Source organism: Gekko japonicus, unplaced genomic scaffold (assembly GCF_001447785.1).
Source record: "Gekko japonicus isolate JY-2015 unplaced genomic scaffold, Gekko_japonicus_V1.1 scaffold1320, whole genome shotgun sequence".
Taxonomy (NCBI): domain Eukaryota; kingdom Metazoa; phylum Chordata; class Lepidosauria; order Squamata; family Gekkonidae; genus Gekko; species Gekko japonicus.
The window spans coordinates 348,685-365,418 of record NW_015170319.1 but is presented as its reverse complement, the minus strand read 5'-3'; the positions used below and the strand labels follow the sequence as shown (position 1 = coordinate 365,418).

The following is a 16,734-nucleotide window of genomic DNA, read 5'->3' as shown; positions in this document are numbered from 1 at the left end:
AGGAGACAGCATCACATTAGTTACCCTGAAAAGCAAAAAAAGAAGAAGAAGAAGCTTTAAAAACAGCCAACAGATGCATTTTTATCAGGGTTGCCAACATACTTCCATGGTTCATTTTTTATAAAATAGCTAAATTCCATTAAGCACTGATATGCAGAAACATTTTATGAACAGGAGAACAAAAATAACTGTAAATGCTTCAAGTTAGGTATGTATATGTAAATTCTTGGAGGTCCTGTACTTATAAGTGCTAATATTCCCTATATCCCTCCAACAGCAGCCTTCTCTGCACAGAAGCCAGGATCCCACTACTTGGATCACTTTTCTACAGAGAACCAAGAGTGACAGCTACAAAAACAAGATTTGCTTCCTCCTTCAGAACTTGCCCTCTGCAGTACCTTATCTGACCTTGTACCTCAGGACCATCAGCAAGATTGACCAGGCTTTCTTTTCTTTTTGGTGGCTATGGTTCTGTTCAGAGGAAGGTTAACTAATTACACTGGCAGTTAACTGAGACAGAGAGATTTTCATATGACTGTCTGCCTACAGGGTGTCCTGCTGGATCATAAGGACTGGAACAGGAGTTCTGCTGACCAGATGATGTGAGGGATTTATCTGAAGTTCTTCATAAGGCAACTGTAAGAGTTAACTTTTCCAGCCTTTTGGCTCTCATTTTTGGTGTGGGAGTAAAATTACGGACCTTCCAGTCTAAGTGACAGTTGGTTTGGGATAATGACAGGAGAGCTTAAAGTACAATCCACGCAATATAGATAAAGGAAGGAAGAGGAGGGTGGCGTGCCTCCCGCTTTCAGAAATGTGGCAACCAGTGTTCCCTCTAAGCTGAGTTATTGTGAGCTAGCTCACAGTTTTTCAGCCTCCAGCTCACACATTTTTTGTCTTCGCTCAGGAAGGATGGCTCCAGAGCAAACTAATTCATGCAGTAGCCAAATTGCTTGCTCACAACTTTAATGCCAGTAGCTCACAAAGTAGGATTTTTGCTCACCAGACTCCAGAGCTTAGAGGGAACGTTGGCGCCAACTCGTAGCCAGGAGGGAGAGGACTCCACACATTCCAGGACACAGCAAACCTGCCTTGCCCTTAGCCTCAACAGTGCTGCCTTGATAACCCTTCTTCACAAGACTGAAATGTTGCTTGCATAACCTAGTTGTCTTGCATGTGTCTTTTTAATGTGCATCCACAAGAGAGATAAAGTTTCAGAAACCACCAGCATTTTTTCATGTCTCCATAAAGTTGAGTCACCCACCTAACTTAAAAAAACAATTCAAAAAACCTTTCTTGTCATAATAGGAAACAGGCAAACCTGGCCAGGACACGAAGAGGAGAAAACAAGGTTGTGATGAGCAAACCTGACTGGCTGGGAAATTTCAGTGCCTTCCAAAGGACACTGTGGCTTTAAACGAGTCAAAGTAAATCTTGTGGGTTTCCCCCCCCTCCTCACAGAAACGTTTCCTCCCAGTTCCTTCGCCTTCCTCTGTTTCCTCGGTCTTTCTCACCTCCCTGAAACTCCCCCCACCCATTTCTCTCCCCCCCCCCTTTTAATTCCCCTCCTTCTCCGTCTGATTAACCGAGAAGGAAGTGTGGGAGTGGTGGTTTTGAAGCTCTCCCTTTAAGAGGCAGCCTGCAATGACGAATTGTTGAAATTGCCATCGCAGGATGGCATTCCGGTATAAATTCATTGTTCCACCTCCTCTCATCTTCACTGCTCCCTCTCTTCTCCTCTTGTTCACATCGGCATACTGGGGATAACACCACCACCACCACCACCACCAAACAGCCATAAAGTCACAGAGGGAACTGTAAGATTCAACCAGGGACATTTTTTTTTTTAAAAAAGCGTTACCTACAGTCTTTCCTGTTTCTCCTTCCTCCTCTCTCCTTTACCTTCTCTCTCCAAACTCAACAATACAAATAAAACGGGGTCGAAGGAAGCCGACGAGATCGTCCGGGCTGAGCTGCTGGAAGTGCCGATCTCTCGCCATCGGATGACTCTGCAGCTGCAAGACAGAAGTGCAAAGTACTCCAACTTCTCTGATGCCTCCCGGCAACGCGGCGCTTCTCTCCCGCTCATGCACTCCTGACTCGTCCTGCAAAGGCAGCGGCAGTGGTTGTTAGCATTCCGGTGGCGGCACCCCACTCTGCTCCCGAGCCGATCCCTTACCCGGCGATCGATTAACCGGCTGCAGCGCCCACCATGCTGCTGAAGTTTGTTTGCTCGCTGCTGTTGCTGCTGGCCGTGAGCTTGCACTCTGTTGCCGCCGCCGCCGCCGCCTCCGGAGTTTCCCCAGCAACTTCAGCACCTGCCTATGATAAAGCTTTGCAGCTCTCCAGAGCGGCAGCGATCGCAGGCCTCGTGCACCCCTTCCTCCGCCAGCGGTGGGATCGCGAGCACCGAGCCAGCGGCTTCGTGGACAGCGTGGACCAGACCTACATCGGCGGCGGCAAGGTGGGCTACATTCTCTACGCGGAGGGGAAGCGCTTCCTTCTGGATCTGGAGAAGGACGCGCTCCTCGGGTCTGCCGAGCAGCTTCTCCAAGGCAGGGGCCACTGCTACTACCGGGGCACGGTGGATGGGAGCCCCCAGTCCTTGGCCCTCTTCAACCTTTGCGGCGGGCTGGATGGCTACTTTGCAGTCAAACACGCCCGCTACACGGTGAAGCCATTGCTCCGGAGTGAGGAGGAGGAGCCCGCTAGGGAGAAGATCTATGGGGATGAGGCCACCCAGGTGCTACATCTCTTCTTCAGGGATCATTTCAGCTTCCAAACATTGCCTTCTCGCCCCACCTGTGAAACTCGAGGCTCCTCTAGAGCCCCGCTTCTTGATCAAAAAAGACTGGCCGAGGGGCAAGAGATGCTGGAGACGGATTTCATCAGCAGGGCAGCGCTGTCCTCCCCCTTCTCCCAGACAGTGGGTTCTAGGAGTAGGAACAAGCGCTCCACTTCCAGGGCCAGGCAGGTGGAACTACTCCTGGTGGCTGACGACTCCATGGCCAAGAAGTATGGCAAAGGTCTGCATCATTACCTGCTGACTTTAGCCACCATTGCATCCCGGCTCTATGGGCATGCCAGCATTGAGAACCACATCCGCCTGACGGTGGTGAAGGTGGTGGTGCTGGATGACAAAGAGAAAGGGCTGGAAGTAAATAAGAATGCAGCCACCACACTCAAGAACTTCTGTAAGTGGCAGCACCAACACAACCAACTGGATGACGATCATGAGGAACACTATGATGCTGCCATCCTCTTCACCCGTGAGGTAGGTTTGGGAGGAAGCCGTGACTAAGGGATCCCATTCATGCCCCAGCCTTGTGGAATAACGCTGTTGCTGTGTCCTCCTCCTTCAGCTTCATCCTTCTGGTTCACAGCAGGAGTGTGGGACTTGATTATTCATTGGGCCCCTCCTGACTTCAGGGATCTCTGATTATCTGGTTGTTGTCCTTTGTTCCTGGTTTGCCATCTCTCTTTTGTGTCTGCACTAGTATTTTATGGCCACTGCCTTAACTATTGGACATCTGAAAATATTCACACCGTTATAAATGTCATAATGGTGTGTTCATCAGATTTAGTTTCTACTTGAAGATCCAACAGTAGTTCCAAGAATCCATTGTGAATTGGTACGAAAGGGACAGTCCTGACATTCAGAATGAGCTTTTCCAAACACAAATAGGTTGGTAGAGTGACTTTTTGAAGTATAGCATGCTCTTGCACTCACTTCATGGGAGATGCAACTTAACTACATTCATGGGTATTCACAAGATATTTCACATATTGATGTGTGTGTGTGGGAGGCAAATGCTGCCCAAACAGAGTAGCTGTTCACATTGGAACTGTGTATGCTTGTGGTGCAGAAGTTAAATAGTTAATGTTGGAATAGCATCAGGAAGTTAAACAGGTGTTTGTGAACACAGCCAATAGCAACACTATTTTCTCTGACAACTGCCCTTGAGACTTAAGTTTCTAAACATCAGATTAATTTTCCCCACCAAAAAGTCACCCAAGTGAACTGAAAGCTACCCTATTTCTCTTCTTTTGTTAGAGTTCTTGCTGGCATCTGGTTAAAAAAGGTAAGTTCTGCTACACATGTGCAGCACATGTCTTTCAAAGAGCTCTATCAGCATTCATGTCCTCATAGTACCTTCATCTTGATAACTTTCTCCTAAATATGTTGTCAAAGACTTTCACGGCTGGAGTTCATTAGCTGTTACAGATTTTCTGGGCTGTATGGCCATGGTCTTGGCATTGTAGGACCTGATGTTTTGCCAGCAGCTGTGACTGGCATCCTTAGAGGGATAACACAAAAAGATGGAGTACTCTCTGTGTCAAGGTGACCACAGCCATACAGCCCGGAAAATCTACAACAACTAATTTCTCCTAAATCTTTCATGTGGCAGTGGAGTGGTTTTTGTCCTAAGCTACCACTACAGAATTCATACTGGAAGAGAATTCCTTCCTATAATTTCCTTGGGAAACCATCTTCTGGAGAGTTTTAAAGTCTTCTCCCATTTTAAATGAGCAATGATGCATTATGTTTCTCCACTTAGATAGCCCTCAGTTGATATATGTCATTGAGTAATTAAGATAGATTCAGGTGGGTAGCAGTGTTGGTTTGAAGCAACAGAACAAAGTTTGAGTCCAGTGGCACCTTTAAGGCCAACACAGTTTAATTCTGGGCGTATGCGTTTGTTTGCATGCACACTTCTTTAGTAATTAAGTAAGGAATGATAGAATGTTCACTAAACCCACCTGTCAGAGGCCTTCCAGTGATTTTGATGTTTTCCATCAGTCAGACACAAGGAAGTTGAAACCCAGATCTGGCCTGTTGAGGTTAGTCAGGGGTGTATGTGTTTGATATAGACCATGGGGAATTTACAGTTTACTTCCTTGGTTGCTAATAATTTAACATGGCATTTCCAGCATGAAAAGAAAATAGCAGCAAAACTGGAGAGGCACAACATGTGTGGCTCAAGGGAGGGGAGTGTAAATGCAAACCACATGTAAGCAGCACCGCAGAAAAGTGGTGCACTGAGTTAGATGGCAGGTGGGGTTGCAGTGCCTCAATGTTCACAGGATGGAAATTGGTCTCTTAATCTGCTAGAGTTTGGAATGTGTTAAGCAGCAAAAGCTAAACTAGGAAGCGCTCTCCATAGAGGTCTTTGTGTGAGTTCTGAATGAAATGTATTATTGGCTAATCATTTACAATGCATTGGAGGACAAGTGACACCACTGACATAAACCAGAATTTTCTTCACAAATGGCCTTCTTAGTATGATCTTCTCCTCCTTCTTTAATTCTGAAATGCAAATAATTTTCCATTAGAGCTCCCTTCCTCTTCTATATGACAGGAGACTGCCTGGGAAAAAAAGAGTCTTTGGATGTTTTTTGGAAGGATCTACTCCTATGCAGGGATAAGGGGGGAAAACCCTAGTCTGTTTTTATAGCTCTGACTACTTGAAATATTATGCTACTCTGTCATGCTACACTTGTGCATTGTGTTTTTTTCTGTAGCTGTCTAAAGTCATTCATTTTCAATCATAAACTCCTCAGAGGACAAAAAGAAGCTTCCATGCTCTTGAAGTCCAACCCAATTTTTTCTCAACCAAAACAAAATGTAATGTGTTTATCTAGGTTCCTTTGAGAACATCTCTCCAAAATGAGGTTTTACACCTTCTTAAAACGGTTCAGGCATCCATCTTTTCCTTTTCAAGGCAGTCAGACACACACAGATATACCAAACTCTGTGTTCCACATCACAATGATGAGAATGAATTTAGCAGTATGGCCCCTCAGTGCTTTGGCTACAGAAGTACATTTTATTGCTGTATGTCATGAGGCCATACGGTGCAAAAAAAAAAATTAACAGTAGACTAATATTATCTTATGGCCCAACTTCACATGTGCACTGATATGGCAAAACTTGCATGGTAAAGAAGATGGAGAATGTGTTGATTTGTAACATGACAAAACAAAACACAGAAAGACATATACTTGCTTCTCTCGTGATATGGGGTCTTGAAATATACAGAATAAGATGTCTTATGAGGAATGTAGAGAAAGTCTACAGGCCACATTTTTAGACCATTTACTTATTTCCTAGGGCTCAAAAGACAACCACCATCTATATAGCATGGCCAGATTTAGTAATCACTTTTAAAAGGTGAGGAAGAACCACATGTCTTTTCCAAAAATTTTTCTTGTATAGATAGAATGAGCATGTGCCGAAATAGCCATGTAAGTTGGCAACATGGAACATAAATCCTGTATGTGATAAGCTGCAAATAGATTTTGTCACATTGTTGATGATGTACAAAATGTCCATTTAAACTTTTGCTTGTCAACCCACCACCTGGTCTAGGCAAACTCTGAAGAGAAAAAAGTAGCTGCCTAGGTGAGGGAACGCAGAGTAGGCTTGGGAAATGTGTCATTATTATGTTTTGATATGTGTTAGCGTATTGATTTGCATTATAGCTGGCCATGCACTGGAAATGTTGAAGGAGCCTAATTGTGTGCACCCAGCTTGATACTCAGTTCATTTTACTGGGTTTTTCCACCAGATCATTTTGAAAAGTACATAATGGCATGCTTAATGTGGGTTACATTTCAACTCAGCTGTACACTAAATCATCCTCGAGTAAAAGCAAAAAATACCCACATGGGCTTCATTCAGACATTGCACCAAACCTTGGTTTAATTGAACTGACTGTGTTTACTACGATGATCTAAATATAGGCTTCACCACTAACTATGGTTAATTAGGTAATTAAACAAGGATGTGAATGTAGTTTATTAACCACAGAATCTGAAATATGATTTTGCATGATGTATGAACACCTTCAGCAGTCTGAATGGCCTGGCCTCATCAGAGCCTGGAAGCTAAGCAGGGGTTGGGTACGGTTAGTACTTGGAAGGGAGACCACTAAGAAAGACAGGAGTTACTTCATAGAGGAAGGCAATGGCAAATCTGCTCTACTCATCTCTTACCTTGAAAACTCCTTGCAGGGTCACCATAAGCTAGTTGTAACTTGATCGCACTTAATTATTATTATGAGCACCTTACCTTCCTGCCTTTTCCCCTGATAATGTCCTCCTATGCTGCAGAGAAAAGGCAAAGAAACTAGCAATGGGCAAGGCAAACCTAGATTTGAGTGATTATGTATGCCAGGACTAGCAGGAACTCCTTTACATACTAGGCAACACACCCCTAATGTAGCCAATCCTCCAAGAGCTTACAGAGCTCTTCTTACAGGGTCTACTGTAAGCTCATGGAGGATTGGCTACATTAGAGGTATGTCGCCTAATATGCAAAGGAGTTCCTGCTACAAAAAGAGCCCTGGCAGGAGTCACTAACCTTTTAGAGCCTGTGAGCACCTGTTGAATTCTGGCATAGGGTGGTGGGGCAACTATTAAATGGCTGTAGTGGGAGGTGGGACACAAAATGGCCACCATGGTAGGTGAAGCCAATCACACACATGGAGGATGCTGAAGGGCAGGGGCAGGAGTGGTTCTTTTAAAAATGCACTGGGAAATAGGAGTGCAAAAGAGAAAATAAAGCAAATGCTGTAGTGGCAGCTGCTGCTGAAACAACATTATTTTAATCTGCACAGCCAATCAGAAGCCCTGCCAGAGTAGCTCCACCCATTTTATAAAAATCACTTGGGTACCAGAAAAAGTGCTGGCAGGTACTGTGAAGTCCATGGGTGCCACATTAGGAACCCTTGATGTATATGCTGAGTCCTGATTTCACAAACTATAATAAACCATGGTTTTGCACAGTGTCTGAACTGAGCCTGACTTGCATGTCAGATTGAATGTGTAAATTAGCCCTGTTCCAGATACCTTCTTCAAATACTAATAGGATTCTGCAATGAAGTGAAATCATTTCAGATAGTATACCTGGCCCATTCTTTCATCACAATGAATAATTGATAAAAGTAATCCATTATAGTTGAGCTGTACTGTATAAGTTTAGGATATCTCACATTTTTAATTGTTGATGGTATACCAGAAGCATATATGCCTTAATTAGGAAAAAAATCCATATAATGAAAGACTCTTGGGAGTCAAGCTAAATGAATTGCTGTTCACAGACACAGACTGTAAATATGAAAAGGAGTTAAAAGGTAAAAATGTCAGAGGAGAAACATCTCACAGGGCACAGGTCTTTTTCAAGCATACCATTTTTCCTTCCATTTTTGTTTTTTCAACAAGCTGAGAAGTAGCAGCAATTGGCATGAGAGTTCAACTTTTACAACTCTGTTTTGAATGTATGAAGTATGTTGCTTAGCAATGAGACGCTAAGCCTTAGCTGCATGTTTTGATGGGCTCCAAATGCTGCTCTGTTAAATTTTTGTACACCCAGATGCTTTCCAACTTGCTTGTTTTTCGGTCACAGATCAAATGCGTGAGGTACATTTTCCATCCTGTTTATTACTCAAGGCTACCTTGAATTTCAGTAGTCTAGAGGATCATCTATCAGACTAACACATCAGAATATGCAAGTATTTCTTTATATGTAGGTTTAACTTCATTTAATCTTCAGACTGCCACACTGATTTTATTAGTGGTATAGAATTATACTTGTATCTGAAGTCTTATCGCATTCAGCAACCATCATCAGGATGCTTAAAGGAAACAGAGCCTTTTTGGAGCATGACATGCTTTCAGAGTTGTGAGTTTTTATATGCTTGTATATGGGCAGGCTCTTATATGGGCATATAAGGCCTATAAAAGCCTTCAGGGCTCACTCTGGGAGCTGAGTTGAGTTGGTCCTCCCAACTTGTCTGAGCTCCCAGAGTGAGCTCCAAAGGCCTATAAAGGCCTTTGGAGCTCACTTGGGCGTGGCTCAACCTGGAAATAATCTCTGAAGGCATTTAAATCCCTTCAGAGCTTACCCGAGTGGGGCCATGGGCCGGTGCTGGGCTCCAGTGGCATTTAAATGCCTGCAGAGTTCACTTTCGGGGGCCCCGCCAGGCTTGATAAAAAAATTTAAATGCATCTGGAGCCCAAGAACTGTCTTCCATGAACCTCCATGAAAACATGGAGGTTCGTGGGTGAATTATGGGAGATCCATTCTCCTGAACCCCTGGTTTGTTAACCATGGGGTTTATTTGGGGGGTTGTGCCCATCCCTAATGCATAGCCTTCTACTGTTTAGGAAAGGTAAGGATCTTTCATGGGAGCCTCATCAAGGTGGTACTGATACAATTACTAGAAGTTCCATACGACTTGGCTGAAAAAGAACTAAGAAACTTTTGTTAGTACCTCCAGTAGTAGTAGTTAGTTAGTACCTCCATTACTTAGCACTTATATGTTATACAAAACCTAGAAATGTTACCACTTACAAAATATATGTAGTGTATTGAGGGGGGGGGGACACAGGCAACTGAAGGTGTAGGCAGAATCAGAGTTGCCAGCATGCTGATCATGTCTCTTTAAAAAAGGCTTAATGTGCGGAATGGGCAACTGAAGCTTTTCATGGCATGAAGGTGAATTTTATTTATTCATTTAAAACATTTCAGTGCTTCTTTTCCATCCAAATAGGGTCCCCCAAGGCAATGAACATCAAAGCACTAAAACATTTTAAATGTAAAAACAGCATTTAAAATAAGGTATATTAGGGCCCCGGTCACATGAGCGAGATAATCCGGGGGTGGGGGGGAAGTGAGGCTTTTTGCTCCAGAGCAAAATGAAGCGCGGTATCACGATCCGAGATTCCCCCGAGGCTCTGTGCTCAGGCTGTCAGCCGCCGATCACACAGTGATGGCAAAGCGTGGCAACAAAGCAGTACCGCGTTTGTGCACATGCACGTGTGTGTGCATACCACAGAGGCTTACAAGAAAACATCTGGTGGGACGTGGACAGGCGCCGGATGAGACCAGCGCTTCCACGATCAGACGCCCGCCCGCACCCCGTGTTTTTCGAATAATATTACACTTTCCCAGCTACTTTTTAACTCTGCATCTTCTGCTGGACACTACGGGTTGGAGACGGGCATGCAACGGTTGCCAGATGTTGCCATATGACTGTGCCCTTTTAATCCGCCCGGCAGTCTTGCCTCTCACACGGCAAAGTCTCTGTGTGACCAGGACCCAGAATATTTAAACAATTCAATGAAAATATATGGACCTACAAACAACCAGGGAGAAAGGCCAATAAAAATAACCGGGGGGGGGGGTATTGCCAAACAAAACAAAAATGTTTTGACCCACTGGCAGAAGGCAAATAATAGAGTGAGACCAACGAACCTCCCTGGGGAGGGAGTTCCAAAACATTGGCTCCGTGCCTGAAAAGGCCCTTTCTTGGTTTGTCATACATCTGGCCTCAGGTGGCAGGGGCACCCAAAGCAGGGGCTTCTGAAGATGACCAGAGTGGATGGGTAGGTTTGTATGGGTGAAGGCAATCCTTCATGTATGCTGGCCCCAAGCCCCAAGCTTTAAGGGTCAATACCAGCATCTTGAATTGAATCAGGGAGCAGGTTAGGAGCCAGTGTAGAGGGAATAATACTGGTCTGATATGGTCCCTGTGACCCATTCTGGCTGTAACGTTCTGTACCATCTGTAGCTTCCAGAAAATCTTCATGGGCAGTCCCATGTAGAGTGCTTTGCAGTAATCTAATCTAGATTTTATTGGTTTTGCACCAGAATGGGAAGATCTTTCCCTCCTAGGAAGGGCCACAGCTGGCTCACAAGCCGAAGCTGGTGAAAGGCACCCTGGTGACCACTGCAACCTGTTTAACCATAGCAACACCTTGTAAATAGCATGCCATTAAATATATATTAAAGGGATAGACTCCCCCCCCCCCAAAGCAGTTGACAACCCTAGGCAAAGTACAGGACACTTCAGAAGGACAAACTTGGGACAAAGCTATGAAAACACATTATACAGCCCAATTGAAGGCCTATAAGGTAGCAGTGAAAGTGGCAAAAAGAGTATTTTGCTACCTCCATTAACGTCTAGCTCACAACCAGCTCAGTTATTCAGATTGCTTTGACAGTTGACCACCCTTTTGGTGTGCCCTAAAAACTGATACTGATTTGACCCTCAGCTGTGATTAATTTGTGACATTTTTTGCAGTGTTGCCCACTCTTTTTGCCTAGAGTTGGTCATCAAACTTGATAACAGTAGTGGGGCGGGGGCTTTGCTCGCTCTCTCTGGTTCTTTTTTGTACTCGTTTGGCCTGCTCATCCTTGTGGATGTTGACAGGATCCTGAAAGCTGTGAAGCCCCTTGGATCCTTGTCCCTTGTGGATGGTAAAATCATGCCATGAAGTGGTAAGTGGCACTTGGAGACAGATTATTAATTTGTTTCTCTTACAGGTCTGTTTCTCCAGCTCCCTTAAGGAAGCGATGGTTGCTAAAGAAACCTTCCTTAGATAAAAGTAAGCTGGCCAATAACCTCCCTGTCTCTAATCTACCTTTCCTGGGGAAGTTAATTGACTGAGCAGTTGCAAAGCAGCTCCAGGTCTTCCTGGATGAGACATCTGCCCTCAACCCCTTTCAGTCGGCTTCAGGCCTGGCTTTGGGGCCAAGACAGCACTGGTTGTTTTGTTTGACATTCTCCATTTACATCTGGATCAGCATGCTAGCACTGTTGATCCTTCTGGATCTATCAGCAGCCTTCAATACAGGTGACCATTTGATCCTGATCAATCGCCTTGCCTCTCTGGGGGTGAGGGGCACTGCCCTTAGTTGGTTCTCCTTGTTCCTCTAGGGGTGCAATCAGTGGGTTTCTATTGGTGAGGAGAGGTCTTCCAGATGAGAATTGTGGGGTTCCATAGAGATCGATCCTCCCTCCAGTGCTATTTAGCATATAGGAATTTTGGAGTCGAGTACTATCAGTATAATGACACTCAGCTCTTCCTTCTGCTAGATAAGCAGCTGGCAGCAGGGCTCTCAGCACTATCCTAGTGCCTGGATGTGATAGTCCAGTAGTTGAGGGGGAGTTGACTGAAGCTGACAGAGGTCATGTGGCCAGCAAAGACTGAGATGCTAGCTGGACTGCCCCATAGCTAACGCGGGGTCCACGGGGTCTGGCCCCTTAACATTTCTTCTGAGGCCTCTCCTTCCAGGCTGCTCTCAGCTTACTCTTTGACCATTTGATGGTATAAATTTCACTTTGCCTTTTCTTTAATTATACTTACTGCTAAATTCAGTTTCCCTTTCTGCTTACCTAGAAATATGCCTGGCTTCTACAGCAAATCCCACTGGCAGAAGAAAATGCAGCTTCTACAGCACTACATTCTGGCTTTATTTCCTCTGTGCAGGAATGTTGGCCTGTATTAAAACTTCCTGTCCCAAGGTTTGGACACTATATCAGGGGTGGCCAAACTGTGGCTCGGGAGCCACATGTGGCTCTTTCACACATATTGTGCAGCTCCCAGCAGAGTGGCTGGGGAAGCTAAATATCATTAGCAAACAAATATCACTGGACAAATACATATCATTGTCAATATCTGCTTTTACTGTTTTTGTTATTATTTTTGTCAGTCTCATTTAATGTTAAAAGCAAATTTGCATATTTCCCAGTAAAAATGTATAATATTTATTTATGTCTTGCGGCTCTCAAACATCTGACGTTAGAATAACGTTTTATATTAAGCAAGTTTGGCCACCCCTGCTATCTCTCTATATAATAATGCTGTTTTAAAAGTGGCAACATTCCATGAGCTCCCATTGGCTGTGCAATGCCCTCCCTCAGCCATTGGCCCATCAGCCGCCACTCAAGAGTACTCGTGTGCCATTGGCCTGGTGCTGGGTCTGCTCCTCTTCCCTACCCACTCCCCCTTCAGCCACTCTGCCCTGTCAAAATTCCTGGCAAATGGCTTTCTGTCTTGATGCAGACACTTCTCCTGCTTGCCTCCTGTGTGAGAGTAACTTTTTCCGCAGTGGCTGTTGGTAGGTGTAAACGAAATGGCAGTTACCTGTGTTTGTAAGATGGCTGCTGTCTGTGGTTCTTTGTTTAAAATGTTCCACCATAAGGTTTAATTGAGCTGTAGTTCCAGAGAGGGGCCTGTAGGGGTATCACTCACGGGGTTGAATGGGGCTTCCTCATCTGCTGGACTACAGTTCCCAGCTGCCCCAAGGCAGAAAAGGGCAGGAAAACAGGGACTGTCCCAACACGCGGGGCGGCATCAATACAGACTGCAGCCCATCCAGGGACGAGGCCGTCTTCGTCCTACAGGAGGTTAGGACTGCCTGTGCTGACCAGGCTGTCCAGGCCACAAGCCAGAGATGTGGGGGAACCCTGGGAGCCAGCAGAAATTCAGCCACTCCACAGTCAGCTGGACTGGGGAATGAATGGAAGTTTCCCCGCTCTCTTGGGCCAGAGAGACAGAGGCTAGAGCAGAGAGCCAGAAACCGGTGTGCAGGGAAAGAGGATGGCGTTTAACCCCTGTTGATTTATGCCCTGTTGGTTCATAGTGTGTCCTTACTTTTACAGTTTATTAATCTAATGTGTGTGTGTGCTCCATAAGTGTGTAAATAGTTAGATACATTCTTTTATTTGGGCTAATAATTTGTGTTGTGCTCTGACCACATAGTTTTCCCCACTCTGCACAATAACAAAGGGAGAGGGTAGTCCAAGGAGGCAAGGAAAGGTCAGACCCTTGGGTTGCCAACTTTCCAGGGATCCCCTAAAGATTGAGGATTCTGTCTCCAAATAGGGAGATTCGGCCAGAGGGGTCTCAGTATCCCTCTAAAAAAGCAGTGACAATTCAGTGAGTGGTGGCAGCGAAGTTAAGGAGTGAGATACACCCATGGGACAAGGGTGGGAAGCGAACAGCTGAGTTGTAAACTGGAGCCCATTTCGCCATGGTAGGCAACCAAGCTTGGTTTAGACAAAGCAAGGAAGCCCTTTGCAGGCCTTTGTGAGGAACTCAATGGGGCCAGTCCTGACTAGGCTTGTCAGCTCCAGGTAGGGAGATTCCTGGAGATTTTATGGAAGAGTCCATGGAAGCCAGGCTTTCGGGAGGGGAGAGGCCTCAGCTGAACAGAATGCCATAAAGCCCACCTTCCAAAGCAGTTATTTTCTCCAGCGGGGGGGGGGGAGATCTGTTGTTTGGAGTTCAGTTGTGATACCTGGTGATCTTCAGGCTCCACCTAGAGGTTGGCTGCCCTAGGCATATCAGTCAGTGCTTCAGGGCAGGGTCTGCTAGATCCAGGTTCTTGAGTGATTTTGGAACAGTCACAGACTTTCAGCTGTACGTACCTTACAGTGTTGTTTTGCAAGCCAAAAGGGGAAGAGAAGAATGATGTAAGCTGCTTTGGTCCCCATTGCAGAGAAAGACTACGTTTCCTCTTTGGAAACCATTGTTGCCAATTTCCAGGTGAGGACTGGAGATCACTCAGAATTACAACTGCTCTCCAGATGGCAGAGATCAGTTCCCCTGGAGAAAATGGTGGACTCTGTGGCAGTCAAGGCTTCAGAGCACGGAAGAGGCTGCAGGTGTGTGTGTGTGTGGGGGAAATGAAAAGCTGAAGTGTGAGGGGGAAATAAAGGAAAGTTGCTGATTGGCTGGGAAGGAGATAGGGTTGCCAATTCCAGGTAGGAAATTTCTGGTCGATCTGAGGGATGGAACCTGGAGAGGGTGAGGTTTGAGGAGGGGTGGGACCTCAGACAGGTACAATGCCATAGACTCCACTCTCCCAACTAGCCATTCCCTCCTGGGGAACCACAGTTGCCAATCTCAGAAGAGGGGTGGAAATCACTCAGAATTACAACTGATCTCCAGGAGGGAGGGGGGAGGAGATGCAAAGCTGAAACCAGAGGGGCAGATAATGGCAGGTTGATGCTTGGCTGGGAAGGAGATTGGGTTGCCAACTCCAGGTTGTGAAATTCATGGATATTTGAGGGGTGAAGTCTGGAGAGAGTGAGGTTAGAGGAGGGGTGGGACCTCAGACAGGTACAATGCCATAGACTCTGCCCTCCAAACCAGCCATTCCCTCCTGGGGAACCATTGTTTTCAACCTCCAGGTGAGGGGTGAAGATTACTCAGAATTACAACTGATCTCCAGGATGGAGGGCGGGCAGAAGTCAGCTGCAGTCAGAGGGGCAGATAACGGTACGTTGATGGTTAGCTGAGAAACAAAATTTTTGCTCACAAGACTCCACACCTTAGAGGGAGCAATTGAGGGTGCCCAACTGTAGAAATGACTCCACGAAGACCTGTGTGCTGCATTTTCCGGCCCACATTGTGTGACCTTGGACACCAGGTATTGTGTAACATAAGGTATGTGAGACTTTACTTCCACATTTGTGCCTTTCTATTACATACTCCTAATGGAGCTGCGGTGGCTCAAGTGGTTAAGACGCTGAACTGCAGGCTGTGGAAGGTCAGTAGTTCAGCGGTTCAAGACCCGGATGCCGCAAGACAGGGTGAGCTCCCGTCTCTAGTTCCAGCTCCTGCCAACCTAGCAGTTCGAAAGCAAGAAATTGCAAGTAGATAAATAGGTACCACTTCGGTGGGAAGGTAACAGAGTTCCGTGCGCCTTGGTGTTTAGTCATGCCGGCCACATGACCATGGAAACGTCTTCGGACAGCGCTGGCTCTTCGGCTTTGAAACGGAGATGAGCACCGCAACCCTAGAGTCGGATTCGACTGGCTTTCGAGCAAGGGAACCTTTACCTTTACCTAATATGTACTTAACCTGCTTCCAGCCTATGCATTCGTTACACATCACATCTTTCTAGAGCTCGTTGTACCGTGTTTCCCCGAAAATAAGACACTGTCTTATATTTATTTTTTCTCAAGAAGACACACTAGGGCTTATACCACAAATGCATAGAAATCCTGCTAAGGCTTATTTTTTGGGTAAGTCTTATTTTCAGGGAAACAGGGTATTGATTTCACAATGAGCTTTACTGCGAGTATATAAATATGTTCAATTTTTAGGCTGTTGTAATGATCAGGGTGTCTTGAACTATACCAGTTTTGTGTGTGTGCCTACAATGGTACAGGTTTGATTCAGAAAATAGCACAGGAGTAAAGAAAATTAAACTTCTTGTCCAGTGTCATGCCCCCCAGTATGAGTTAGCCCTCCCATCTACAGTTTTTTTAGGGTCAAAAAACATGATAGGTGGTCATGGTAGTTCTAGGACACAGGTTGTCGGTAACCATCTTTATGTATATTTCATAATGTGTATCTTCCAATTATGTGTGCCATGTATTATTTGATTCAGTAATCTGGTGAAGTTATAAATGTTTTTATTTTATTGCATTTGAAGATCTATTGCTTCATCTTTCTTTTAGATTTATAATGATGGAAAGTGCCATCAAGTCACAACTGACTTATGGCAACGCTGTAGGGTTTTTGAGCAAAGAGACATTCAAAGCTGGTTTGCCATTGCCTACCTCTGTGTCACGATCCTTGTATTCCTTGGAAGCCAAATACTAGCCAAAGCCAAGCCCACTTATCTTCTGAGCTCTAATTTTGATCAAGCTAGCCTGGGCTATCCAGGCCAGGGCTTTAGATTTATAGTTCATCCTAATTGGAGAACAGGTAAATGTTTCAGACAGTATGAAAAGACACAGGTCTATGACCTGAAGGGTTTTAAAGGCATAAGTGAGCAAAGGAAAAAGGGGTTACCACCATCTTGGTTAATAAGAACATAAGAGACGCCAATGTTGGATCAGGCCAAAGGCTCATCCAGTCCAACACTCTGTGTCACACAGTGGCCAGAAATACCAGGTGCCATCAGGAGGTCCACCAGTGGGGCCAGGACAT

General features: G+C 45.4%; 1 protein-coding gene across 1 annotated transcript in view; it reads left to right on the top strand.

Moving 5' to 3' along the window:
• Positions 1 to 1,944: 1,944 nt before the first annotated feature.
• The window catches only part of ADAMTS5 (ADAM metallopeptidase with thrombospondin type 1 motif 5), a 97,368-nt gene continuing 82,578 nt past the window's right edge, over positions 1,945 to 16,734 (top strand). Inside the window, exons 1-2 of the mRNA XM_015418054.1 lie at positions 1,945 to 2,083; positions 2,415 to 3,274. Coding sequence (XP_015273540.1) covers positions 2,053 to 2,083; positions 2,415 to 3,274 — 891 coding nt within the window. The 5' untranslated portion in view covers positions 1,945 to 2,052. The remainder of the gene's footprint in view (positions 2,084 to 2,414; positions 3,275 to 16,734) is intronic.